At 38.7% G+C, this 26852-nt stretch overlaps 1 protein-coding gene across 3 annotated transcripts in view; it reads right to left on the bottom strand.

The window, feature by feature from the left end:
* Positions 1 to 10152: 10152 nt before the first annotated feature.
* Positions 10153 to 26852, bottom strand: part of EPAS1 (endothelial PAS domain protein 1) — a 137008-nt gene continuing 120308 nt past the window's right edge. For all 3 annotated transcript variants that reach the window (XM_081313718.1, XM_081313717.1, XM_081313716.1), the window contains 9 exons: positions 24356 to 24503; positions 23597 to 23805; positions 22880 to 23067; positions 21670 to 21780; positions 20590 to 21077; positions 18856 to 18979; positions 18616 to 18739; positions 16823 to 17008; positions 10153 to 14920 (listed from right to left, as the gene is read on the bottom strand). In XM_081313718.1, the coding sequence (XP_081169844.1) occupies positions 14769 to 14920; positions 16823 to 17008; positions 18616 to 18739; positions 18856 to 18979; positions 20590 to 21077; positions 21670 to 21780; positions 22880 to 23067; positions 23597 to 23805; positions 24356 to 24503 (1730 nt within the window). In that variant the 3' untranslated portion in view covers positions 10153 to 14768. The remainder of the gene's footprint in view (positions 14921 to 16822; positions 17009 to 18615; positions 18740 to 18855; positions 18980 to 20589; positions 21078 to 21669; positions 21781 to 22879; positions 23068 to 23596; positions 23806 to 24355; positions 24504 to 26852) is intronic.

Here is a 26852-nt window from a genome sequence, read left to right as displayed (position 1 = left end):
GTGTGCAGATGCAGGTTGCATTCAATATGAAAGATGATCCTTCTTTGGGTTTGAGTCCCTTATACCAGAGGTCGTCAACCTTGGCAACTTTAAGACTTGTGGACTTCAACTCCCAGAATTCCTCAGAATTCCTCCCCCTGCCTTATACAGAGGGCAGAGGGAAAATCCTTGAAGGACAGGAGGAAGAGCTGCTAACCAGGCAATGATCAGATAAAAAGGGCTTGGACCAGTGTGAGGAAAATAATTTAAGATGTTTTGGATAAGCCCCTCCCTAAATCACATGAAAATACACGGGAGGGAGGGGCAAACACATTCAGACTTCAAGAATTGAGGCCAACCTTACAAAGTAGACCAGAGAAACAAACCATGTAGTTCAGTGCAGCTTTGGTTGTAATGGTGATAGTAACAGAATCTTCTAACTAAACTAGAAAACTTCCTGCCCATTGTCTATTGTCCTGCCCATTGTGAGCTATGTTAGGAGTTTCCCCTGCAGTCATTGGCTTGGTGAGAATCAAACAGCTTGGCCAGATCAGCTGAAACTGACAGGTCAGGGGAGAAATGTGGTTTGAAAGGACTCTCTCATTATCCAAAGCAGAAAAGACCTAGAGAAGAGACAATTTGTAGCTTAGGGTTGAACTCTGGGGTCCTCAGTGCTCTTTGAACTTGGTTGTTTTCTTTTAGATGTTTCATTACCCAGTGTACTAATGATGTTACCTGAGTTATGAAAATGTCTGCAAGAAAACAACCAAGTTTAGAGAGCACCAAGGACAGCACAGAAGATTCCTGGATTAGACCTTCCAGGGAATAGACTATGCCAGCCTTAACCAATCAATAAGAACTGGGCCAACCCCACTCATAAGAATAATTTGATGCTGCCACTGAAAGAGTGGATGGTGAAGTCTATCCCATTATACTCATGACAAACAATGTGTTGGCTTAGGTAAGCACTACTTTAATAAAGGACTATAATGAAAGGTTATCTCAGGGTGGGATGGGGTCAAACAAAGGCAATGTCATGTGAAAAAATGGATTGTCAGGGCATGTTTATGTCATGGTTAGATGGTGCTCTTCTGTTGCCAGCTGGTCAAAATTGGTAAACATGGTTAAAGGAAGAGCAGCAAGGAGACACTAGAAACACACAGATCAGATGACAGTACTCTAGGGCTGCTGATAAAGGGATGGGGCTTTGATTGCATAGTGGATTGCATGATTGTGGCTGCCATCCTGACTCTTTTGACTCTACCCCTCATGTGGGCTTGTGCAGGAAGAGAAAACTAGGTTGAAAGTGAGACAGAAGTATTTGCCTAACCCATTTGGTTCCCATACTTTGTGATATCATGATCCCCTAAAATAATAAATGAATTGAAATGAATACAAATTTATATTCTCCCTTTGAATAAAACTAATAGCCATTTTTCTGTTGAGATTGTCAAGAAATAAATATGCCACTTTGAATAGTTGAATTGTAAGCTACTTACCATAGACCAGACATGTCAAACTTGTGACATCACGTGATGTTGCAAGACGTATCGGGATTATTTTGCCATTGCTGGCAATGGGGTGGGCGTGGCTTCCAGATGACGCATCTGGCCCGCAGGCTGGCAGTTGGACACCATAGATCAATGGTTCCAAACCATTTCTTCACCATGGAGCCCCTTTAAATCCTTTTGTGGCCACAGACCATGGTCATGGACCACCAAGATTTAACTCAAGATTTAAAATAACATTTCATCAGGCCTTCACAGACCCCCTATGATGACATTATGGCCCTCCAGGTGTCTGTGGACCACAGGTTAAGAACCACTGCCATAGACGTTTTCAAATACTGTGGTAGAGCAACAGTGCACTGGGGCTTTGCCAAAGCAAAATGAGGGATAAAGCCCAGGATGCATTTTGACAGGGTCCTGCTTTGCCTAGGCAATTTTGATCAATTTCTTTTTAAAAATTATAGTCTGCCCTCTCCTTCGACACAACTTGTTTGCAGTCATCTGGTAGATGCCAAGATAGTGTTCCCTTTCTGAATAATAAAAACTATGAAGCAAGCAATCACTAGCAGTTTAAAGGGCTTTTTATAGGAAGAAAAGCAAATACCCCAGAATTCCAACCAACACACTCTCTAACATTCTGTTAGTTGGAAAAATCAGTAAGAAAATGTGTTGCAAGTTGGAAGGTTAAGATTTATAGGAGAAGAGGAGCTAAAGGAAAAGAAGAGTTGCAGGCCTAGTGTTATCTTGTTAATAAAACAATTAGGTCTGAAAGATTCCCAAGAATGTTAGAATTACCTGAGTGTAAAAACACTGATCTTTTCTTTACAAACAACTCAGAGAGTGTTTGGTGGTATAAGAAATGACTGATTAACAGAGTTGTGCATGATGAGTATAGTAAAATAAATCTTTGAGTCTCTTGATTTAAAGAACATTGAGGACAGCTTTGACTTGTGTCTGAGCAATAAGTGTGGTGCATTTTACTTCATTAATAGTCAACAAAAATTATCATCTATTTATTGTCTAGCAAGATTCTTTAAGAACAGTCTCTGCCACCCTTTTGATCATCCTTCAAGCTAGTTGCTCCAAAATTGTTCATGATCCATTCCCTTCCCTTGTGGTCTGCCATGTGTCAAAGCTTCTCGAAACAGAAATCTATCCTTCAAGACTCTGGAAACCACCCCAACACCAATGGGGCTCTGTAAATAAATGGCCTAATTTTATCAGGCTTATGGATAGAATTCAAAGCTCTGGTTTTTCTGACTATCCTCCTCCATATGATGGAATTTGTTGAACAGTGTCAGAAATTCTGTTGATCTGTATGCTTTATACATTACCATATTTACTATCCCACTGTAGTTCTTAAAGCCTCTGGAATGACTCTTGTTTAGAATAATGATTTGGCGAAGACCAGAATTGGTGTTTTCTCAATATGGGTTCTGAATTATGCAGAAAGAGATGGCAAGATCTCTCAGATGTTTTAGTGGAATTTAGGACAAAGATTAAAATGACTTGCCAATACATATATTTTCAGTGAGGGTCTTTCAAATATTTCTGAGAAATCTTATCTGGACCAAGATCAGGGGTAGCCTGTTCTTCTGGTTTTTGAGCAGAATATCTGGTGTGCATGGTGCTGGCTGAAACTAGAGATGGACAGCCATGAGGCAATATGTTATGCCCAGATATGCCCAGAGGGAAGTGCCTGTTTTCACACAACCATTCTCCAGAGTAGTTTTTTCAATCTTCTGAAAATGATATATAAAAATGCAAATGTAAATACATATACATCTATATATATTTATGTATATATGTTTGTGTGTGCATCTAGATTAGATCACACATTCATATATATACACACATACAACCAGTGGTGGGATTCAAATATGTGAACAACCAGTTCTTTGTGTGGATGCTGCTTCCGGAAGTCTATTCTAGGTCTGGACAACAAAAAATTAGCTACCGGTTCTGCCTAAGTGGACTGGCTGAATCCCACCACTGCATACAACCTCACTTATAGATTCACTAAACAGGACTAATCAAAAATAAATAAATACTGCAGGAAAACAAGAAAAGAAAATGCATGTTTCTCAAGACCACAATAAGAAGAAAATGCCCAATTGAATCAAAACCACATACCTAGGACGATGTCGGCTAGCGTCCTCATAGAGTTATGTAAAGAAAAAGCAAGTTAGCCTTTAAAAAAAAAAGTGGGACCAAACATTCTTATAAACAATTTAACAAATCTATCTGCCTATTTTTAAAAAAATATTTTTAAGATTTATGCCCCTCTTAGAAAAGAAAGAAACTGCCATATGAGTTACTGGCAATGGGAAAGGAGATAAAGATGAAGAACATAGCTGAACAATAGTGATAGATTGATCATTGCAAGTGTACGGATTCATAGATCTGGAAGTGAATCAGTAATCCTTTACAGTAATCCCAGTTGAGGGTATCACTCAGGGCAAATATTAAGCACTTGCACTAGGACTAGGAGGGTAGAGCTTTTCAACACACATGTCGCACACACACACACACACACACACACACACACACACACACACACACACACACACACACACACACAGAGCCTTTCACATATAAGATGCATTTTACATGTAAGATATAAAACAGGAGTCTTCAAACTTGGCCCTTTTATGACTCGTGGACTTCAACTCCCAGAATTCCTCAGCCGGGCAGGCTGGCTGAGGAATTCTGGGAGCTGAAGTCCACGAGTCATAAAAGGGCCAAGTTTGAAGACCCCTGATATAAAACCTCATTTCTCACAGAATTTCCCTGGGAGTTCTGTTTGTTCTCTCCATCTTTCGGGCACATGGACAGCAGCCATCCTCTGCTTGATTGGGAGGTTGGGGAAGAAAGGGGCTTCCCACACAGCTCAGAAGAATCCATTCTCCCGGCAGGGCTGGGCTAGGGACCAACCTTCTGAAGAGGAAAAGCCAGAAGGCTACCCCTGTTCTGTCTCAAACTTTTTTTTTTGCTTTATTTACTGAAGCTTATCTCCATTTGTTTTATTGCTCTATCTGGAATTTGTCTTGGAAGAGAGATTAATTTTTGCAATTTGTAGCAGGTCTTTAATGCCTATTGATCGTAATCTTTCCTTTTATTAATATCCACCCCTTTACTATATGTAAACTGGCCTGAGATATTTTTTGCCTTAAAAGCAGGCAAAAAAAAACATGTGAAATTAACAAGGAATAATGAAATAAATTAGGATTTCTGGCTTCTCTGTCAGAGAGTATATGTCAAATCATCTCATAAAGTGTAGAACTGAGATGGGCAAAATGTAGCTTTCCAGATATTACTGAATTCAAGCTTTGTAACCAGTGTTACAAGATGATGGGAGGTGTAGTCTAGCAGCATCCACATTCTGAAGTATATCTCTGGAGTCACACACATCCCCATTTGGTCCTTGTACTCAATTGGCTGGCAGCAAGGCCTGATGGTGAAGTCACAATTGGCTGCTTTGGAGCCGAGTCCAAAATTGTAAATCTCAATGGCAGTGAGCACCCTCGGGAGAAGAGGATCTTCCAATAAAATTTTAAATTCATTCTCCTCCAGATCTGTAACAGACACTAGTTATTTAACCACTAAAACCCTGACCTATTGGGGAAAGCTACAGTACATGCACAAAGAGCTAGCATTAGCAACTGTGAAAAGAGGGTTCCCACCATGTTAAAAAAATACTAACTATTGCAACAAGTCAAAATGTTTTAAATCCCTACTCAATTTTATTTGGGCCTAACTTAAAGTAGGCCAGAGCAATCTTTCAAATGTAATTCCTAGTTCTCATATAATTCAACAGCACATGCTTGATGTTCTTCTGTGGAAATTGATGAAGGTTAGAAACACTGGCTGGCACATATCCAAATCCCATTTCATTGACTGGAAATCTCTGTTTAAAATAGGCTGTCTTACAGTAATTCAGTTTACATGTTTGCCTTTTTTCCGTTTGTACTTGATGCTTCCATTTGTTGTCAAATAGTGCATTTGGGAATGTTACTCACAACAAAGGATTGTTGCATCAACTTGTTGCTCTGGTACATACAGCTCATTTGCAAATGCAATCCATTACAGAAAGGAAATATAAAGCAGGGTGTTATGTTTTTGGACATCTATATTTGTCTAATGGCCTGAATGAATATGGTTAGAAATTAAGAATGTGGGACTATTTTATCAGAAAACAAAGGGATTGTTTCACTTCAGATCTCATTAGTCTAGGAAATTGTTAGTAAAGTGAAGTGTAAAAGATGCAACATGACATTGAGGTGGCTGAGCCATCACCTAACTCCAAGCTCTCCTATCCAGTAACAGCATTCTTATTAGTCCACCAGGAATCAACTGCATAGTCTCTGCTGTATTTTGCAAGATGAAAATGATCAATACTAAGACCCTAATTTCTAGAAAATTGAATGTATTAACAAGAGGTACAATTTCCTATTGTTATTTCACACATGCCTAAACTGGTGCTCTCCTATCACTTACCAGTCACCTGTCTAGATTCTAGAACACATCTGGGGCATCAAACTGAAAGAAGTCAGGGGTCCTTGATGGTCTCTGAGCTTGCTTGTTTTCTTGCAGATGTTTTATTATCCTAGCTAGGTATCATTATCAGTGCTAGTAAGGAGTGCTGTTTGCTGTCAGTTTAATATTCTGGTGGTTTTGCTTGTCTGTTTGGATGGGGGTGGTCTTAGGGATTCTTTGGCTGGGCTGTTTCTAATGTCTCTATGACTGTTTCTTGATTGTTTACTTGACTGTTGGTCTGAAAGTGATTGTGGAGTTAATCTATGCTGATCTGAGTGCTGATTATGGTGGAGAGGTGCTGGAGTCTTTTTCTCTTTTGGGCTGATTGATTTTTCTCTTTTGCATAGTCTACAGATGTTTTTAATGTCATTGTGTCTATTGATGGCTGATTTGTCAGAGTGCTTCTTTCCCGAAGCTACAGAAATCAGCCAAGAAAGTTTTGTGACTCCTATGATGAAGCCCAAAGGGAGTGCAATCCTGGTCAGTGGAACACTTAGTTGCTTAACAATTTTATAAAATCCCCATAAAATCCCCATAAAATAGCTTTTCCCAGCACAGTTATATTGCAGTTTAACTTTCAGAATTTCCAGTCAGAATGTTCCTCTGGGGAGTTGAAGTAATCAGCCTTTAATGCAACCTCCTGGCCTTGCCGTACAGAGATATGTGAGCAGAGGATTCACCCCCCAATATCATAAGTGAGACAACATGAAACTTTTTGTTAAGATGAAGCGTTGAACTACTTTTATGAGTAATTGTAATGGTATGTGGGAATGACCTTGGGAGACAGGAGGAAGAGCCATAGCCAGGAAACAGTCAGGTAACAGGCAGCTTAGACTGTGAAAGAAATGTGGGCATGGGAAACATTTCACAAGGAAACTCTCTAATTTCTTTGGGGAAAGATTTACTTTCAGAAATGCAAGATTCTGTTAATGTGGGTGTGCATCCTGTCTGGACTACCTCGCCAAGCTGACAGTAACTTTAAAGATGAAAATATAAATTTTCGGTGCTGTAAAAAAATACAGTGCTCCCCAGATCATGCTAAAAGAGGTGTGTTTTTTCAGATGAATCCCAAAAGATAATATAAAGCTCTAGATTGTCCAGAAGATGGTACTAGTCTGCTGCAATTTTTTTAAAAAAGAGATTGGAATAGAATTTATAAAGGAATTGGAATAGGATTCAATTTACACAAGAAAACTATAACAGAATTGATAATATTATGCTCAACTTGAAGAAAGGTAAGGGGTTGAAATAACTCATAATTCACTAGCTGTAGAAAAAAAATAGAAATATGGGCCAAAGAGAATTGACTTTGTACCCACACAGAAAACAAATTAAACCTAGCTCGGATTCCTAGCTAAACATTTTACCTATTTGGTTGTATTTGCATGGTATCTTGGGTGCACTACAATTAAAAAACAACAACCAAGAACCAAACAATATGTTGTCTTTCTCCTTTTGGTTTCCCACTGAAAAAAAAGGCCTCACCCCCTCCTCTTGCTTTTTGCTTCCAAAGATGCTCATAGGAGAAAGCATAAGGTCCCCAGGTTTATAGCTGATAATCCTCCATTAAAAGAATCCTCAATTTTAAGAGCCATCAGAAGATACTCCTCAGCTGAAAAGAAGTTTCAAGTTCAGTTTGATTAAAGATACGTGATATAAAGATATCTCAGGCTTTATCTTATGTTGCTGATGGGCACCTTTTGGACCACAAATGATCCAAAAAAGTGCCCATCAGCAGCATGTGATAAAGCCTGAGATAAAGCCTTCTGTGCTATGCTGAGATATGCAGTAAATTTAATGATTCTTGGCTTAGCTAATTTTGGCTATAGTGGACCCATGTTTTGCTTGGATTAAAGGTAAAGGTTCCTCCACACATGCGTGCTAGTTGTTTCCAACTCTAGGGGCCGCTGCTCATCTCCGTTTCAAAGCCGAAGAGCCAGTGCTTGTCCGAGGATGTCTCCGTGGTCATGTGGCCGGCATGACTAGACACCAAAGGCGCACAGAACGCTGTTACCTTCCCACTGTAGTGGTCCCTATTTTTCTACTTGCATTTTTACGTGCTTTCGAACTGCTAGGTTGGCAGAAACTGGGATGAGTAACAGGTGCTCGCTCTGTTATGCGGCACTCGGGATTCAACCTGCCAAACTGCCGATTTTCTGATCGACAAGCTCAGCGTCCTAACCCACTTTGCTTGGATTACCCTCCCATTTAATAGACTGATTTGATAGAGCCATTTAATAGACTTAAATCAAAGTTTTACTGCAAAATAACACCAAAAACAATTATGTCACTATTCAAACTATGTAAAGTGGGACAAATCATGTAGATTTCTCCCACATGACTGGTTAATTGAGGTTTTCCTGTAATCTTTTTAAAATTATAATCAATGGGCCCTAAGTTTCGTCTAAATATAACAATCATTCCATCTCTTTTTTATTTTGATTTCTTTTTTACAACCCTGTAAATCCCTTAATTCAGGGTAGATTTGGGCCACTGAATGGAGCTGAGCATTTACTGGCCAGATGCTCTTCCTGATGCCTACATGGAGTTCACAGCAGATATTTTCTCTTTGCTCCCTGAGAAATAACTGCTGCTACCTAAGATTGAACTCTCAACCTTTCAAATGGAAGGTGAGTGTCTCCATCACTAGATCACCATGTGGCTCTACATCTTTTTTAATTATGGAAGCTATTTAGCTTTTAAAGATGAAGATATTCAGGGAGCCACCATAGAAAATATGCATAAGCTTTTGAGAAGCAGAACATTCTATCTACTGATTTAAGAAATATTTTTAAAAGATTCTATTCTTTACATTCATAGCTTTTATTCAGAAAAGTGGAGACCAGATTTATTGTTTATCTCTTCTGTCCTGTCACAGCTTCTTATGTTATTTTAAAATCTATTCAATTTGGAGGGAACCTGCATTTGTATTAGTAGGGACGTTAACTTGGAGAAGAGTCAACAGAAATTGTGGATTTTCCTCTTGCACAAGTTTTTCCCCCTCTCACAATAGATTTTCTAGTTTATGTCCATAGTATCAAAACCCTGTGGTCCAGCAGTTTGTATCTGGACTGGAGAATGAGTGCCTCTTCCAACTCCCATTAGCATTCATGACTAGCCACGGTGGCTTATCTATGCTTTAATGGAGTACCTATTAGAAAAAGTCAAACCCTCTCTATAATTATAATTAAAATTATAATTAAAAATATAATAATTAAAAACAAAAATGAAAAACAGTGGAAATGAAATATGATTTAGAACATTAGTAACTGTCAAAAAAGGTGCCAAATCTTCCATTATGGTTGATGTCATACAAGTCCAAAGGTAAAATCAGGTAACTTGCTTGGTAAGTTACTATTTGGAGTTATTATGAAAAACGTTTCAGCCATAAAAGACACTTGTCTTCACATGCCTGCGCATGCAGACCTTGGGCATTGTTGAGGAAGAGCAGCATAGAAATGTGGTAGAGAATGTGGTACACTTAACACTAAATCTGGTACAAATGGCAGGATCAGTTGCAAATATCCAATAATATAAGTAGACAATATATGTGGTTGTTGGTGCCATACCCATTTCTTAAAGTTTTTAGAATGTCTTATTAAATAAAAAGAAAATTGAAATGAATTTGAAATTAATTTGTAATACTGTGGAATGTTAATAATTTCATTCAGTTATCTGTAAAATATGTACATGAAATTCTGTCTGAACATTATAACCCTGTCCTTATCAGTGAACATGGCGGAGGAGATCAGGAGGAAGAGCAGGAGGAATTTGCTGGGGAATATATTTTTAACTTGGAAGAGCAGATCAAGGAATGTAAACAGTTATATGTTGTTTGTATGGGTGGTTGTATAATGGACAATTTCAGGCCACTTAAAAAAACATTATTCTATCCTAATGTAAAATTTATAAATTTTATAAAGAATTAAGCAAGACATAAAACAAATTCATTTTAGAGTTCTCTGAGTGTACTTTTTTGATTAGTTAGCAAGATGGCATTTTTTTTGTCTATGCATTTAAAGATAATTGCAAACCTTAATTCCTATAAACAATTTAATAAATATTTGCACTTCATAAAGATACTTTCCACTGATGTTTGTTTTGCCAGAATCAAGAGTCACAAGAAATGGAAGGATCAGTAATTTTTAATAAGGTATCAGTGTCAAAATACATTTCTTTATTGAGTTAAAAGTTGCCATACAGTTACAAGATTATCAGTAAGAAATTCAACAATAGAGAGAACATGAAATAATTATGACAATAGTTAGGGTTAATATTATAAGCATGGTCTCCCTCTCCCTCATTGTATTTTTAGTAAAGGGGTAGGGTAAACACTCGAATGCTGAAACTACAAATAAAAATAAAATAGCAATATATGAGTGCCATTCAGGCACACAGCTCATTATCACAAAGAGACCTGTTTTGCTGCAACCATAGGCTTCAAGCCACTTTAGCTCCAGAGATGTCACTGTAAATCAATGGATTATTTAAAGTGAACTATTTCAGATTAGCAGCTTAATATGGATATTTTTAATGTGTTTCTTCCAAAATTAAAACTTTATTATGATAACTGACCATCAGATCCAATCAAAATTCATATATGAGAGTCACATCAAGCAAATCAGATCTGCTGCTAAATGTATTTTAGTTGAAGCTGTAATCCATTGTGTGTGTGTGTGTATACACACACACACACACACAATGCTTTAATGCTTCATAAGTCCTAATTTTTACATACAATATTCTGATAAAACACTCTTCTTGCAGATCTGAAATTATGCCATATTTTAATTAGTTGTGAAAGTATCATCACAGTCTTTCTTCACATGATATCCTCCTGATATAAAGTACAGTGGGTTCTGTATTCTTAACATTGCAATCAACACCAGAAAGCACCAAGCTGAAAAAGGGTATATTATGATGGCTACCCTTTGGGAGATTCTTCCTGAAATTTGAATGGCTTTTAGGCAAATACTTGGAAATGTAAATTTATATATGTCTTTCCAAAATTATGCCTTTTCTTTTTTAGCAGGGCTTAGGTATATATTTAGGTATAGAGTTATATTTGATGGCTGGGTTTGTACTTCATGTGAACCTAGAGAGTATGCATTTGTTTTTAGGGGCATGGGCCATATTTTGTCTTTGGACAGCCTGCTTAATAACTTCTAATTTAGGTTGCTACTTTTAGATGAGATAGAGGATAGTCCTGTCATCAGTTCTGAAGAAGATTCAATTCTCAGGCTGAACAATTTCTGGAATTGGGAGAGTTCTATAACTCTTTATCCTTTGCAGTAAAGATTGCTTTGACTGGCCCCAATTTTCCTTCTGCCTTATATAATCTCACCTGAAGATGCTAATCATCAAGCGGCAGAATGTTAAGGCTAACATCTTGAGTGGAAGATGTGCTTCAGATCTTTCTTTCTTTCACAAGCTCTTGCCCTTGGTACAATGTAGTGAGCTGCTGAGAAATAATGAAAATCCTAACTTGGGGACCGGAATTACCTCCTGAGTATGAGTATTTCAAAATAGAGATTATGCCCTGGAACAAAAAGAACCAGGGCAAATTTACAGTATTTCTCAACCTTTTTTCCATTCATTATGGAAATGTTGAATCAATAGACAAAATTGTAATCATTTTTATAAAAACAAAGATCCCTGAGCAGACCTCATTCCTGAATACTTTCACTCTAAAATCTTCCTTCATGAGTTTACCTAGTTTGAAGAACTCTTTTCTGAAAATGCAAGCAAACTCTATTTACATCACATTTAATCTGTTTTCCCTTTTTCTATTAACTTAGCTTTCAGGGGTGGGCAACCTTGGCTCTTTTATGACTCGTGGACTTCAACTCCCAGAATTCCTGAGAATTCAATTCCTGGGAATTGAAGTCCACAAATCATAAAAGAGCCAAGGTTGCCTACCCCTGGGCTAGATGGAGCATTGATTTTTGTCAAAACTGCAATGTAAGGCAGGCAGGCAACTGCTTGGGTTTACAAGGACTCCATTAATACCTTCAATGAAGAACATGCAAAGTTCTAGCAGAGTTTTATATTTCTCATGTATGGAAGAATGGGAGACATATTTGTAGCAACTATGGATTAAGTGCTTTAAAGCACGTCAGCAGTAAACCACAAATAAATATAGGCCTGAAACTCTCCTTTCCCCCTTCAAAAGGTAGTCAAGATAATAAATAGGATTTTGAGGAAAGCTTGGCTACATCTTGAAACCTACTGTCTTCAATGAGCCTTAAACACTAACACATTTGTCTGTATGAGGACAATGAGCATGAGGAGGAATATAGTAAAACTGTTTTAATTTCTAAGAGTGGAAATTAATGCCATCTAAGTACACTTCCACCTATACAACAGGGGTTTTTTTTCCTCTGATTTTTCCCCTAGGTACCCCTTAGTTCTCAACCCTTCCAACAATCTGCTCTGGAGTGTTCCCCCATAATGCCATTCTCCAATGAAACCAGTTTCACTCTAAGAGAAGTCTCTGTTTTTTAAAATTTCAATTGGTACTAATTTGCACCGAATAATCATTTAAGCAGGTGAGACTTCAGCATCAGGTAACATTATTACATTTCCTGATTCTCTGACTCTACCTTGGACTTCTAAAACTTGTTCTAAAATTCAGAGATAAGGGTGTGCAATTGTTTATGTGCCAAGCATCACACTGAACCTTGGGCAAGCTGGCAGCAGCTCTCCAATATGAAGTCATTTCATTTACATCTAAATAGAATTCAAATTAAAATAATAAACACAACTTATCTCTTCTTGCGCATTTAACAACTTTACTTTGTCTTATTAAATATTGCAATTTGGTATTAACTTTCGGAGGTCTCTAAGGGTTGGGTCCAAAGCTTTTGGGGCCAGATAAGACCTTAGGGCCTCAGGTTGTGCACATCTGTTCTATGGTTTTAATAAATACCTTTAAATCAGCTACGTTCCTTGAGCTTATGTTTTTACTGAATTGAATATACAGCTGTTCCTGTTTACCCAGTAGAAGCAAACAGGACTACATGGAATGAAATGGACTCCTTCTATTTAAATAAATTCCTGAGCGCCAACATGTTTTCTTATAGTGTTTCTGAAAGTTCAGAATGGTCTTTTGAAAACCTACTAAAATATTATTTGCATGGAAAGGCTATCAACATTAAGGTATACTAAAAAAAAGTGACCAAAATCTCAATTACACCAGTCTAGAACACTTTATATAGCATAGTAAGCAAGCAAGCAAATGTATTTATTTCTCAATACAAATTGGTAGTGTGAAGGATGTGGCTAGTTAGCCGAGAGGAAAAAACAGAAGCCTAAACAGCAACATCCAATTTAACTGGCAATTAGCAGTGTTAATGATAATCTTTAGACAATTCCTGTCATGGCATAACAACATGATGGAACTGAAGAAAAGGATCCCAAATAAGCATTCATAATTCTACTTCTATCTTAAAAGGTAGTACAAAATACTGGTATGTGATAAATATTTAACCCAGGCAAAAGTATCAAATCAGCATGGTGGTTGGGTTAATACATTAGGGAATTGAAACATATTCAATAATAGAGGTGATCAATATTGTTTATGACTATCCCCAATTCTCTTTTAAATTCTTGACTTAATTGGACAGATTCTGCAGAGTTAATTCTGATCTAAATGAGACAGAATGCAATAGTTCCATTGTTTTGGATTCTTTTCCAAAATACATGCTTAAAAGTTAAAAAACCTTCAACTTTCCCATCTATTTTAATTTAGGAAAACATTGAATTGTGGGAATTCTCTTAAGATCAGGTGAGGAAGGCACTTTCATATTGTTTAAATCCATGGCAGGGATTGGCCAGATAGCTTTGGCTCTTTAATACACAACAGGAAAAAGCATCCATCTTTAAAGCTAAGTCAGGATAAGCTCTGAAGCCAAGCCTCCATGCTGCATGACCTGTGAGTGCACTTTAAGATAATTAGCAGTGTTACAGAGGAAGCAGGAACGAAATGATCCATTTTCACATTTGCTTGATTTTCTGTCCTTGATATGCATAGCCTTTGCATACTATTGCAAACCATTGTTTGCATTACCTGAACATTCAGTTTTAAATGAGGACACTGACCCAAACGTTAAATTAGACTACAATTTGTTATTTTCACAGAAATTAGGCAACACAGCAGCTAACTCTTAGAATTAACACAGATTTATGTCTTCTTTTTGTATTTGTAAAAAGATTGAAGCGTGCATTCTTTTGCCCACTAGAAAATTTAAGAAACAGTTTGGGAATGGCCATACAGGTCCTCTGTTTGAATAAGGCAGTTCTGACTACCGTCAGGGAAAAAATATTCCATTTAATCTTTGGCAAAAAAAATGACACAGTTGCAATAAATTGAGCCAAAGTTTTGCATACAGGCAATAGCACACGCAAAGCCTTCTTTTTTAGTTAGCATGAATATTAAGGAAATTTCAGAACATATAAATTACACACAGCAAAGGGGAATAATATAATATAAATTTTCTAAGGAACACTTTATTGGAATAAAAGGAAAAAATACAGTAGATGCATACTTCTTTTAAAGCAAATAAGAAAGTGAGTTAACTTTTCAGAAAGGCCACTATTTGGTAAAGTGGACAAGTTCAACAGGTAAGTAAAATCTTGTAAAAATGTAAATTGGTATTAGAAATTGTCTACTTGCAAAAATATATTTTAAAACTGTAGTTGCTTGGAACAGAATCAGACCCGGGGGTGGGGGGCACTCAGATTTGCTCAAGTGGCTTGGTCAAGAGCTTGAAGCAAGTCACCACCCTGCAGAAGTGTCGAACTGCCCATCACCGGGACGTTAACCTCACAGTCATATCGGGTCAATTCTGGCAACAAATAAGGTTCAAAAGAAGGCCCGAGCAGACGACTTGCAACTCCTGAGGGGCAAAACAAATAAAAATTAAAAAAAATACAGAATATATATTTCATCCCCAAAGGGTCTTAGCAGCAGGGTTGAACTTAAAAAAATGTCACATTAGTACAATAGAAGTGTATAAAAAAGGCTATTAAAAACTATAAAAATATTAAAACCCAAGCAAGAAACAAAAACACATTTCCACCTCCAAAGGTGAAGTGATATTCTTATAGCTAATTAAATAGGAATTAAAGGACATAAAAATGAGCAAAGACATCAGAGGCACAAAGTTAAAATTATTGTAAAAGTTAGAACTATTAAGGGTCTGGAAACTGCTTTTAAACTCAAATGTTAAATAAATAGTTTACTACCTATTCTAGTATTTCTCTAGTTAACATTAGGCTCACTGTCTATGGAGATTCTCATTCATCCAGGTCATGTTTTCCCAAAGTTGCTTTTTCAAAAGGCAGCTGAGTGCTGGGAATGGAAGGATTTGACTGAATGGTGGGAATTCAGGAATATAAACTATCTATGCTTGAGCAGGTGGCTGGACTATAAGACCTCCAAGGTCCCTTTCAGCTCTATTCTATTCTATGCAAGGAATATGAATACTTCCATTCCCACCATTCAGTCAGAACTGAAGAAGCTTCTTGGATGAGAAGTGAAACATCTTCAAGGGAAAAAAAAACTCCAGCTGCCTTTTGAAAAAACAATTATTATCCCCTTTTTCCAATTTCTTAAAGATTTATTTATTCTTCTCCAGTTCTCTAGCACCTCTGTTTATTTACAAAACAATGCTGCTTTTGGCTCATATCAACCATCATATAGACTTTCCTACAGTCAGTTTATTAAGTAAGAGAGATTAATTAAAATTAAAAAAAAGACAGCCTGGTCTAGTAGTTAGCACTTAGCACTTAGACTTATTTACTGTTTCTTAGTGCTTTACAGCCCTCTCTAAGGGGTTAATAGAATCAGCATATTTCCCCCAACAGTCTGGGTCCTCATTTTACTGACCTCGGAAGGATGGAAGGCTGAGTCAACCTTGAGCTGCTGAGAATCGAACTGCCAAATTGCTGGCAGCAGAATTAGCCTGATGTAATGTATTATAACCATTGGGCCACCAGGCTAGAAAGCAAGAGAGTATGAGCTCAAGTCTCACCTTAGCCATGAGAACCAGCTGAGTAATCTTGGGCCAATCATTCTCAGCCCAACTCACCTCACAAGACTGTTGTGAGGAATAATAGGAGGAGGGTGGAGGATAAGATGAGTTTGTCGCCTCGAGTTATTTGTAAAAATAATAAATATAAATATTTATATAAATATAAATAAAAAATAATACAATAAATAGAATAGAATATTTATGGGAACTGGGAAGAAAAAAATATTCCAGAAGGTAGTAATGGCAAACTGCTTTCATATTTCTGCTAAAAGAAGTACCAGGTCCATGAGGACCTTAGCAACTGAGCTTTACTTATATGAGACTTTATGGAAAAAACTTCCACTCATTTGTTGAGCAGATTGATCACAGTTGTTGTTGTTGTTAGTTGCAAAGTCGTGTCCGACCCATCGCGACCCTATGAACAACATTCCTCCAGGCTTTCCTGTCCTCTACCATCTTCTGGAGTCCATTTAAGCTCACAGTACCTCCTCACTTTAGAGCAGGTATGTCAAACTCGCAAAGTTAAGTGATGTCCCCATTTTTCCCCATTGCCGGCAATAGGGTGGGTGCGGTTTCGGTGTGACGCATCTGGCCTGTGGGCCGGCAATTTGACACATCTGCTTTAGAGGTTAGATCATTTTCAACATCTTACAGTAAGAGCCCATCCTATCTACTAAAGGAACTGATTTAAAGCACTCTTATCTTTATTAAAGGTAAAATTTTCATTATTGAATATAAACTTTCTAAATTTAACATGACACTTACCTGACATCCTATGAGCTTGTGATACACTGAAGTCCTGATAAGGGGTTTTGTAAAAAGGCGGAGAGTACACAGCTTTGGAATTATTTGCAGAATTGCCAGAGGACAGTGGTAGCTCTTGCTGCTGTTGTTGCTGCATCACATGCACTGGCTGGCCTGGGCATCTTTGTAGGTTACCAAGAAACTTATCTATAATTACAAAGTTAAAAATTGGCTTTAAAAATGCTATTGGAAACAGAATGCTTCACATAGCCAAATTTATATTTTGCCTGGAAAAGTATTTGTGTGTGGTGAGGATGGTGGTACCATGTTTTTGTAAGGCAATTTCAGAAATGATGAATTATTTTCTATGGATACTTTCCAGATTGCAAACATTTGCAGAAAGAAATTAAGCAGCCACTAGAGCCAATTTAATGGTGAACATCAGTTCATATCTTAAGTTACAAAGATTTTTCAAGGTTAGGACTAGTTTGTGCATACATATAATAGGCAATAATGGAAGATGAAGCTATGTATAAACATGAATAGATATTAAAAATGAATTTATGCACTCAGTTTTCATTCATATATAATATAAAACTATTCTTACTCTTGCCAAAAGTCATTGAAAGATAGCTGAAAAACCTACAGGTATTTTGACAGTTGGGTATTGACTCTGTGAATGTGTGATAGTGAAAAGTAGGTAGGACATAAGGGCTTTGGATTTATTATTATTATTATTATGACTGACATGTCTCTTCTGATCCTAGAGGAGATAAATAGCTGACGTATAGCTAGTGGCCATTATGCATTTGTCTAAGCTTCTTTTTAAGACATTTAAATTATGAATCAACCTCATATCTCATGGTGATCAACAATATATTTTAATCATGAGTTGTTCCCCCCCCCCCCTGTCCATCCAGAATTTCATACCATTTAGATTTGCTGAATGACTCCTGGATGGCTGGTTGGTTCTGAATTGTATGTTGTCATTTGACCTGCCTGTAGAGTTCTCAGAAGTATCTGAATGGCCATTCAGTGTGAAATGACACTAGATAAGATCGTCCACTACGCTTATGCAGCAGAACTTTTACTTTTAAAAATCATAAAGCTCTTTTGCATATTTTTTGATATTTTGCTCACATCCACCAAAGAGTGACCTATCCCGCCATGTGTGTTTCCTTTCAGTCATATATAAACCCTGGTGGCACAATGGTTAGAATGCAGTATTGCAGGCTAACTCTGCCTATAGCCAGGAATTTGATCCTGACCAGTTCAAGGTTGACTCAGCCTTCCATCCTTCTGAGATCAGTAAAATGAGGGCCAGATTGTTGGGGGGGGCAATATGCTGACATTTGTAAACTGATCAGAGAGTGCTGTAAAGTATTATGGGGTGGTATATAAGTCTAAAGGGATGCGGTGGCTCAGTGGGTTAGGACGCTGAGCTTGTCGATCGGAAGGTCGGCAGTTTGGCGGGTCGAATCCCGAGTGCCGCATAACAGAGTGAGCGCCTGTTACTCGTCCCAGCTTCTGCCAACCTAGCAGTTCGAAAGCACGTAAAAATGCAAGTAGAAAAATAGGGACCACTCCAGTGGGAAGGTAACAGCGTTCCGTGCGCCTTTGGTGTCTAGTCATGCCGGCCACATGACCACGGAGACGTCCTCGGACAAGCGCTGGCTCTTCGGCTTTGAAACGGAGATGAGCACCGGCCCCTAGAGTCGGAAACGACTAGCACGCATGTGCGGGGGAACCTTTACCTTTACCTTTAAATAAGTCTAAGTCCTATTGCTACATTACCAATTTATGAAAATTCTTACCATGAAGGACACTTGTGCTGAGTGACTTCTTTTCTGAAAGCAATGCACAGTTTTCACTTCTGAGAATTTTCATTCTTTTCAACATTAAGTGGGTTGGATTAAGGCCAGACATGTCATCTTGTGTCTATGGTAGGTAAGGTAAAACATGAAGACATAAGCTACTCAAAGAATGAAACTTGTACAGTCTTCTATTTAAAACCATGAAAGGCAAAATATAATGATTGGTCATAATAAATTTACCCTGTTCAGCTGTTGAAATGTTTGGTCCTCATAATTTAACTGCCGCTTCAACTTCAGACTGTTGGCAAGAGCTATTCGGGCTGGATTTATATCTATGCCACGCTGTCCAAAACTTTCCAGTGATCTATCAAAACAAACCATTATTTTTTATTAAGTTGAAATAAGCTTTATTTTAATGCAGAGAAATGTGACAAGTTGGTGTACAGAAATCTTTCCTTTTTCAGATCTGTTCCTAGACCAATGGTTGCAACAGAAGCTAGCAGAATATTTTTACTAAGACAAAGGTGGCTAGTAGTTGAGAACAGCTATGAGACACATAACTGGTAGAATGATAAACATTACTAAATACTAAACATTAAGAAGGTGTGTCAATGTTAATAAAAATTGAAACATTATTTCTGTAAAATCTCCTATCAGAAAGCTGAAATGGACAGAACAGAGTGAGCTGTGCAAATTGATAATAGCACTTTATTTAACTATTGCTCAACAATTGTTTTCTGCAGTTAGTTTCTATTGCCTAAGTACTGTTTACTCTCTGATGTGGGCAAATCACTAGCTTGCGCCACAGACATTCACTCATTGATACCTGAAGTCAACATTAGCAGTTTGTTTATCTCTAAAGTTAATAAATTGTGCAAAGATAAATGGTGGTCTGGGAGTTGCTTGAAAACCACCCCCTCATGGACAAAGCCAATCATATGGATCCCTTCCCTATTGGCTGTACCAACCATTTATTATTTTAATTATAATTTTATTGGTCAGATTTATATATTGTTCTTGGTCAGAAACTCCAGGCAACATACATAAAATTTCTTTCCATTTTTTTTCTACAAGAATATTGTGGGGGCTGGCTAAACTAAGAAAAAGTGACTAGCCCAAAGTAACCCACTACTATTGATAACCTAAGTCTCCTCAGTCCTTCTCCAACTCCTTAACCACTATCAAGGATACTCAGTTTCCTTGTGTCTTGAGTGCCTCATTCCAAAAGATGACAAGACATAGGTGGTTTTGGAATTCTTGCCCCTTAAGTTTCTCAGGTGCAACTAGAGCAGATTCCCTAAACAGTATTTAGTCTGTAAGGTTCCTGGGAGCCACAGAAGGGATGGTGGGAACAAGAAATACATTGTTTGTACTCCTCCCCCATATTTTGGTATGCTGAGGGGAAGAGCTTAACATTTCAGATGGTTTGAAGATAGAAATGTATGCTAAGCTCCTCTGAAGCCAAGAGAGGACTTCAGGTGGATGGGTGTATAAACACTTTGGGGCTGGGTCTAATGAAAGAAGCAGAATCCTTGCTTAGCTGCAGTGATTAGAAAAAGCACTTTACCCATACTCTGTGCAAATACTCTCACAGTATGTGAATACTTTTTAAATGTATTTTTTTAAAATGAAGAGATATGATTATGTGCCATGAAGTCATTTGCAACTCCTAGCATGTAATCTTTTTATTTGTAGCTCTGATAACGTCTTTAAAAATAGGCATACAAAACCATGACCTTTCTCTGACCCTTTGACAAATGCTTTTGCTGGCAACTTTCTATTTTTATGTGATAACAAGCTTTGCGCTGATGTTTCTGTTTTGAAGTTGACAAATATTGCGTTTTCTATTTCTTCTTTTTGATTCAACCACTTGCCTCCACAAGCATGCACACATGTGGAAAATGAAAAATCTAGCTATTATTTTTAAACTGCTTTTGTTTATTATTTTCAAAATAATTTTCTGTGTTGAATTACCTTTTCTTATCTGTGCTTATGTTGGGCAAATGCAGTGACGGAGGGTCTGATGCAGAGCTTATTAAAGACTTATTGCTGATTCCTCTCCATTTTGTTGGCACGTACTGTAATGGTGGGTCAGGTGGCCACTGTGTATTTGGTCTCCCACCCATTGAAGACAGTGGAGTGTTGGCTTGTGCATAGTAGGGCAGCAAGAATGAGGATGATTGACTCCCATGGTTGACGAATGCCAGTGGCAGAGTCCCTTGGCCTGCTGGCATGTTTTTGTCAGATATTGGCTGGCAATATTTCTCTAGGAGGAACTCGCTTTGGGAAGAAGGAGCAAGTGGTTGGAAAAGACTGTTCATGTTGCTTAAGCTGTGCTGAGGAAGCTGGACACTTTCACACAGAGGACGCTCCTCTTGACAGATAGGGCTCAGCTGGAAATCTTCTCCATCCATGGGAATATAAGGAGCCAAAGTTTCAAGATCCAGTTCATTAAAGTCACTCTGTCCAATGAAAAGATTAAAGGGGTGGGGCAATGAAGAAAAACAAATTTCCAATTTAAAACTAGAAAACTAGAGTCCCTCTCTTCTCTCCTGTCCCAGAACAATTTCTAAGGCACAATATGCCTTACTACATGTAGGATATGGCTTTGCAATTTTCCTTTTAAACCAAATTCCCCAGCCATCTAAATCAGCGGTCTTCAAACTTGGCCCTTTTATGACTTGTGGCCTTCAACACCCAGAATTCCTTAGCCAGGCACGTTTTAGAGTACAATACTAGAACAATGACTGAGAATGATGGAAGTTGTAGTCCAGCACATCTTAAGCAGCCATTGCTTACTTAGCATCTGTCAAAAATGTTATATAAAGAGCCCCTTGCCTGACATTGCCAGATTGAAAAGCCCAATCTAGGGAAATGGAAATGATTTTTCCATTATATCTCTCACATTAATGCAGAACCCCTGCACTATATCTGCTTCCCATTCTAATGAATATGAGCAGTAGCTATTGACTCTTAAGTCTGCATATAAGGATCTAAAACAACATGCTCTTCTGAGTTTTGGCTTGACGCTAATTTATTCATGGCTTCTCTTACCTGTGAACTGCCTTGATTCTTGGCATCTGTGTCCATGGCAAAAAGCTTCTCAATCATCTCTATCTTCAGGTCTTCATCTAAAGAAGTGTAATAATCTCCTGGGCTACTTGGCTTTAGGATGAAATGAGAAAACAGACTATCAACAAGTACAAAAATGGCCATAAAGCAGTTAGCTTCATAGAATGAAACATTGGGAAGAAAAGACATGGCCAATATGGATAATTTCCTGAAACTGTTTCCTTTTCTTGGCATTGCTGAGTGCCTCATCTAAAAATATTTCAAGTGGTGTCCCAGTAGTCAGGACCGTATTTAGGAGACACAGGAGATGCAGGATCAGGGGAAAAAAACCCTCTTTCAGCAGTAACAGCCTATTGCTGGAAAAAGGATGAGCACTGGGTCATAATCCAAGAAGCCAGGTCTATATTAAAGAAGTTGAAAAAAAATCAGGAAATGATGGTTATATCTGTTTTCCTGCTAGCCAACATTTGTGAAATTCAGTGTGGTTACAGACGTACAGTATTTACATGTCACAAACCTGGCAGAAGTATTAAATCACAATATCTTTTTAACCAAGAGTAGGTCCAGGCTTTTTCTTGCTTCAAAGGAACTTATTGCTAGGTAAGTGTGTTTAGGGCTACAGTATAGTCCTGACATATAGAGCAATGATTAAAACAAAATATTAAAATATTAAGTCCCTTAACAACCACATCACGTAACAATGGAAATTCCTGTCCCAACTGTAGTTGTAAGTCAAGGATTACTTGTTTCCCCACAATTCTGACAATGGGTTCCTCATTTTTCTAGCACTGAACTCAGTATTAACAAATAAGGCTATAGTCAAAATGAGACTGCTGGAATAAAAGGATGGTATCGGGAAACCTCTAGGACCACTGAGTCACAAACAAACTTTATGAACAAATTGTTAACAGTGCAATTCTCTTCAAACAATTCATTTAAGACTTGAATGTGCTGAATGATCAGGGAAAAAACTGAGTGTTTATTTTGTGGGTTAGAGGTAGCATATATATAAACTAATCTCAGTCACCATTAGCCTCTGATATTGGTTTTGGTTTCACTGGATAAAGGGAGTGGGAAGTAATTCCTTTTTTTTTACTATTTCTACTATAACTCCACTTAGTGCTGATTAAAGAAAAACCCACACTTCAAAGCTGGCAAGGCTGCCAGATGTCAATAAAAAGTTCTTTCTTACGGTGGAACAGCTGCTGTTGCTGCTTGCACTGGGGGTACTGCTGCCAGGTGCAACCTGAGGCAAGGTAAATGATGGTACACTCAGCTTTTCAGTCTGTGATGCCTGGTTCTTCCCTTCTGTAGCCCACTGAGTGTTTGGAGTCATTACAGCTTTGTTGTAGGTAGGGATTTCCTCAAAATTTTGCGTTCCTGAAATTGAGGCAAGCAAGGTCAGTTCATCCTTGGTACTTGCAATCCCAGGACTTTTTTTTAAGAAAAAGAAAACAAGTTGGGAAATATGTTCAGATGGGGGAGCTTACTTTACTCCCCAAATAGCAAATAGTTAAATTTTAATTTAGTGGGAGATATTGAGCCTTATTCAATAGTCACTAATGCTTCTTTTATATGTTTGAAATCACTGTTATGTTAATAAATGGCTTTCTTTAATCAATCAATACTAATCAAACAATTAATCATACTTCCACTCTGCCAGAATCAAAATAACTCTTGGCTGCTTGTACTCTATCTAATCAAGAATTAAACATTCACAGTTAGAGTAATAATCAATATGAAACATAATAATTATCTACCCACCCATCCACCCATCCATCCATCATCTATCACTGCATTTATATGATACTTTGTGGGAGATGCTATAATCTACTAGCTCTCTTGTGGTTAACTACTATATAAATACAAGATGATGTTCACCACTTATTCTTCTCAAAATATTACTAACCAAAGTCAAGAGAAATAATTGCATCGCCTGGTGTTGGTGCCAACTGGGCAAGTTCTTCTGGTTCTTCCTTCAGCTTAGTGAATAAGAAGTCACTCTTATCAGCCACTGGAATTCCATGGTCATATATAGAGTTCATGGCCATCATATGAGGCTTAAAAAGTGATTCTGTCTGATCCATGGAGAATACAATGTCGTTGTTCTCTATTTCACTAACAAGATAAAGTATTAGATATTTTATATTATGGAAGACAGTATTCATGTAAATACAAAGGATAACAATAAGAGTGTTAACCAAAGATCTGTGAACAACTAGATATTGTCAGCTTACAGTCATCTTTGTTGCTAACTGGGATTAATGGGAATAAATGCTCCAAGAGCATCTGCAGGGCCAGTTTCCCCACTCCATACTTGCCCTGTTATTTGAGGGATTTACATTCCACAGCTTTATAAAAAGTGTCTATGGGATTCTCAGTCATCCAGGCAACTGGACTTCGTTTTTCCCTTGAGAAAGACATTACGCTTTTCATCCAAGAAACTTCTTTAAGTTCAGTTCAGTTCAGTTCCCACCATTCAGTCAGAAGTGAAGAAGCTTCTTGGATGAGAAGTGAAATGTCTTCCTCAAAGAAAAACAAAGTCCAGTTGCCTTTTGAAATAGCATCTTTGAGACCTCCTACACAAACATCCAAAACTGCCCAGACTGTATTGCTTCTCCAACAATTCTCATTTAGCTAACATTCTTCAGGATTTCAGCTGTCTTACCTTAGGACATAGTTAACACAAATTATGCACTGAGGCTGCAAGTTCCGAGTATTGTAGATGACTGTTCCTTGGGTCTCAAGCCAGACGTAGCCACCATGCTTGGCAAGCATGCGATACTGCCCTGTAACCACTTGACCTTTTCCACACACTGGAGATAGAGAAGGAAAGAGAAACATGAAGAGAAATTGCATGTCAATATCATTTTTTCAGGATTATGGCACCTTTAAAAACATCAGAAATTTGTGGCATCACAGATCTATTAAAGTATTAATTCAAGACAATGTAAGGGCCCACTTCAGTTCTCAACCCTTGCAAGCTTCTTATTGACCTTTCTTTTCCATTGGTGCATCTTTTAAGAGAGGAGAAAACTCTGATGAGAGAAATCAGCCATCTCCATTACTCCCATTGGCATTTCTATTTCTATCTGGCAAAAGCCAAGTCTTTTTGGATTTGTGTACTTCAGTGTGATCTCTGTGGCAGTTTCTCAGGGACCACAGAATTCATCTGATTCCCTCCTTGAGATTAGAGGCAGTTTCCAGCATTGGATTCCCTGGGTTGTCACTTTCCCTAGCCTTGAAGCTGGCTTAATTCTGATTTAGATGAGAATTTAGGCACTTAGTGGACTAGTAGAAGTATACTGTATTTCCCATAGTTACAACTAATGATAGGCTATGCAAACTGTTGTGTACTGGGTTCGTTGCGCAGGAATGAAGACGAGGTAAGTTTGTTCAGCAAAGATCATGGTTTATTGCTTGCAGGATCTGAACTAAGGAACAGGGCTGCAGATGCAGCAATTTATACCCTGGCCTCTAGGCAGCGGCCAATAGGTTTGAAGCAACCCATTGCCGCCCTAGAGGCAACCAATAGCGGTGCTGGAGACAGGTTGTCTAAGGAGCTAGGAGCCGTTAGCGAGCTTCCCTGTTCAAACAGCCTTCCAGCAATTATCACGTGGTGTTCCCTAAACAAAGCAATACATTACACCCCTCCCCCCTAGAATGAACAAACATTATAACAACAACAGAAAGTAATTACAGCAATACAATTTTACAAAAGGTATAACAATGGTGTGAGAAAACAGGTTTCCTCTTAGCTAATACAGGTGTTTCCTAGCTAGCAGCTCAATAAGGTACTTACAACATTATAGCTTCATTATTCAGAACAATCTTGTAGATAAGCAGGCAGTACAATAAGGTACATACAACATTATAGCTTTATTATTTCAGGACAAAATCTTGCAGATAAACAGGAGGTTTGCGAGCCCTTGTGGAATGCCTGGGGGACCCAGGCACTTTGTGGCCTACCAGCTTGCCCACCGGGCTGGGTAGACCAGTGTCTCTCAGTTCAAGTGATTCAGAATGGCTCGGTGATCTCTGGATGGCCTTTTCAGGTTGGCCCACCCCAGAGTCAGTTTGTTCAGCAGAGTTAGCACAGTGGCTATAGAACTCAGGTTGGCTTTCTCCGTCAGGGGACCCATGTTGCACTTCTGGGCTTTCCTCCCCTACGGACAACTCCCCGTTGCTTTGGCTGTTTGAGCCTTCAGAGTCTATGCATGGATTGGCCTGGCTGCTGGTTTGCAGCCCTTGGTAAGGACTTATGATGAAGTTCTCGCTTTGTGGCCATTCTGGAAAACGCTTCCTAAGCTGATCGATATGGCGATGGACAACTCACCCACCCTCTAGGCCCACTTCATATGAGAGAGGGCCTGACGTTTTAGTGATTATTCCTGGCACCCACAAGTTCCCATGCCTGTAGTGTCTGGCCCACACCCCATTGCCCACTTGCAGCCCCCTCGGGGGTTTGGGGCGAGAGGCTTCTGCTGCTACCAGGTCTGGGTGCAACCTGTCCAGTTTCGTGATCAGTCGCCTCCCCCAGCGCAGCTCTGCTGGGCTTTTCCCAGTAGCCGTGCATGGCATGGAATGTCAGCAAAGCAAAAAATTGGCCAGTCTGTGGTGCCAGTCCCCTGTCACTATATGCCTCAGCGACTCTTTTGTGGTGCACACCATGCATTCGCCTTGACCATTAGTAGATGGGTGAAACCGGGCTGACGTCGCATGCCTAATGAGGTTTGCTCTCAGGAATGCCTGAAATTCTGCTGCAGTAAATTGGGCCCTGTTATCGGACACTACGATGTCCGGCAGCCCGTGCGTGGCAAAGAGTTTCCAAAGCACCTGGATGGTCCTAGCAGTAGTCATGTTTGCAATTGGTATAACTTCTAGCCATTTAGAGTGGCTGTCGACCACTATAAGAAAGAGCTGTCCCTGAAAGGGCCCAGTGAAGTCTATGTGAATCCTAGGAGTGTGATTCTCCTCCCACCTGTGAACTGGAGCATGCGGCATTTCAGGCCTTGATTGCTGGCATGTATAACACCCATGCACCTGGGCCTTAAAAGCTTTATCTAATCCTGGCCACCATAAATAGCTTCTAGCCAATGCTTTCATGCGAACAATACCCGGATGGCCTTCATGCAGTGATTGCAAAACCCTGTCTCTTAGGAACT

The sequence above is a fragment of the Vipera berus genome (assembly GCF_964194415.1).
Source record: "Vipera berus genome assembly, chromosome: 1".
Taxonomy (NCBI): Eukaryota; Metazoa; Chordata; class Lepidosauria; order Squamata; family Viperidae; genus Vipera; species Vipera berus.
Note: the sequence above shows the minus strand (reverse complement) of the source record. Positions and strands in the feature narration are given on the sequence as shown.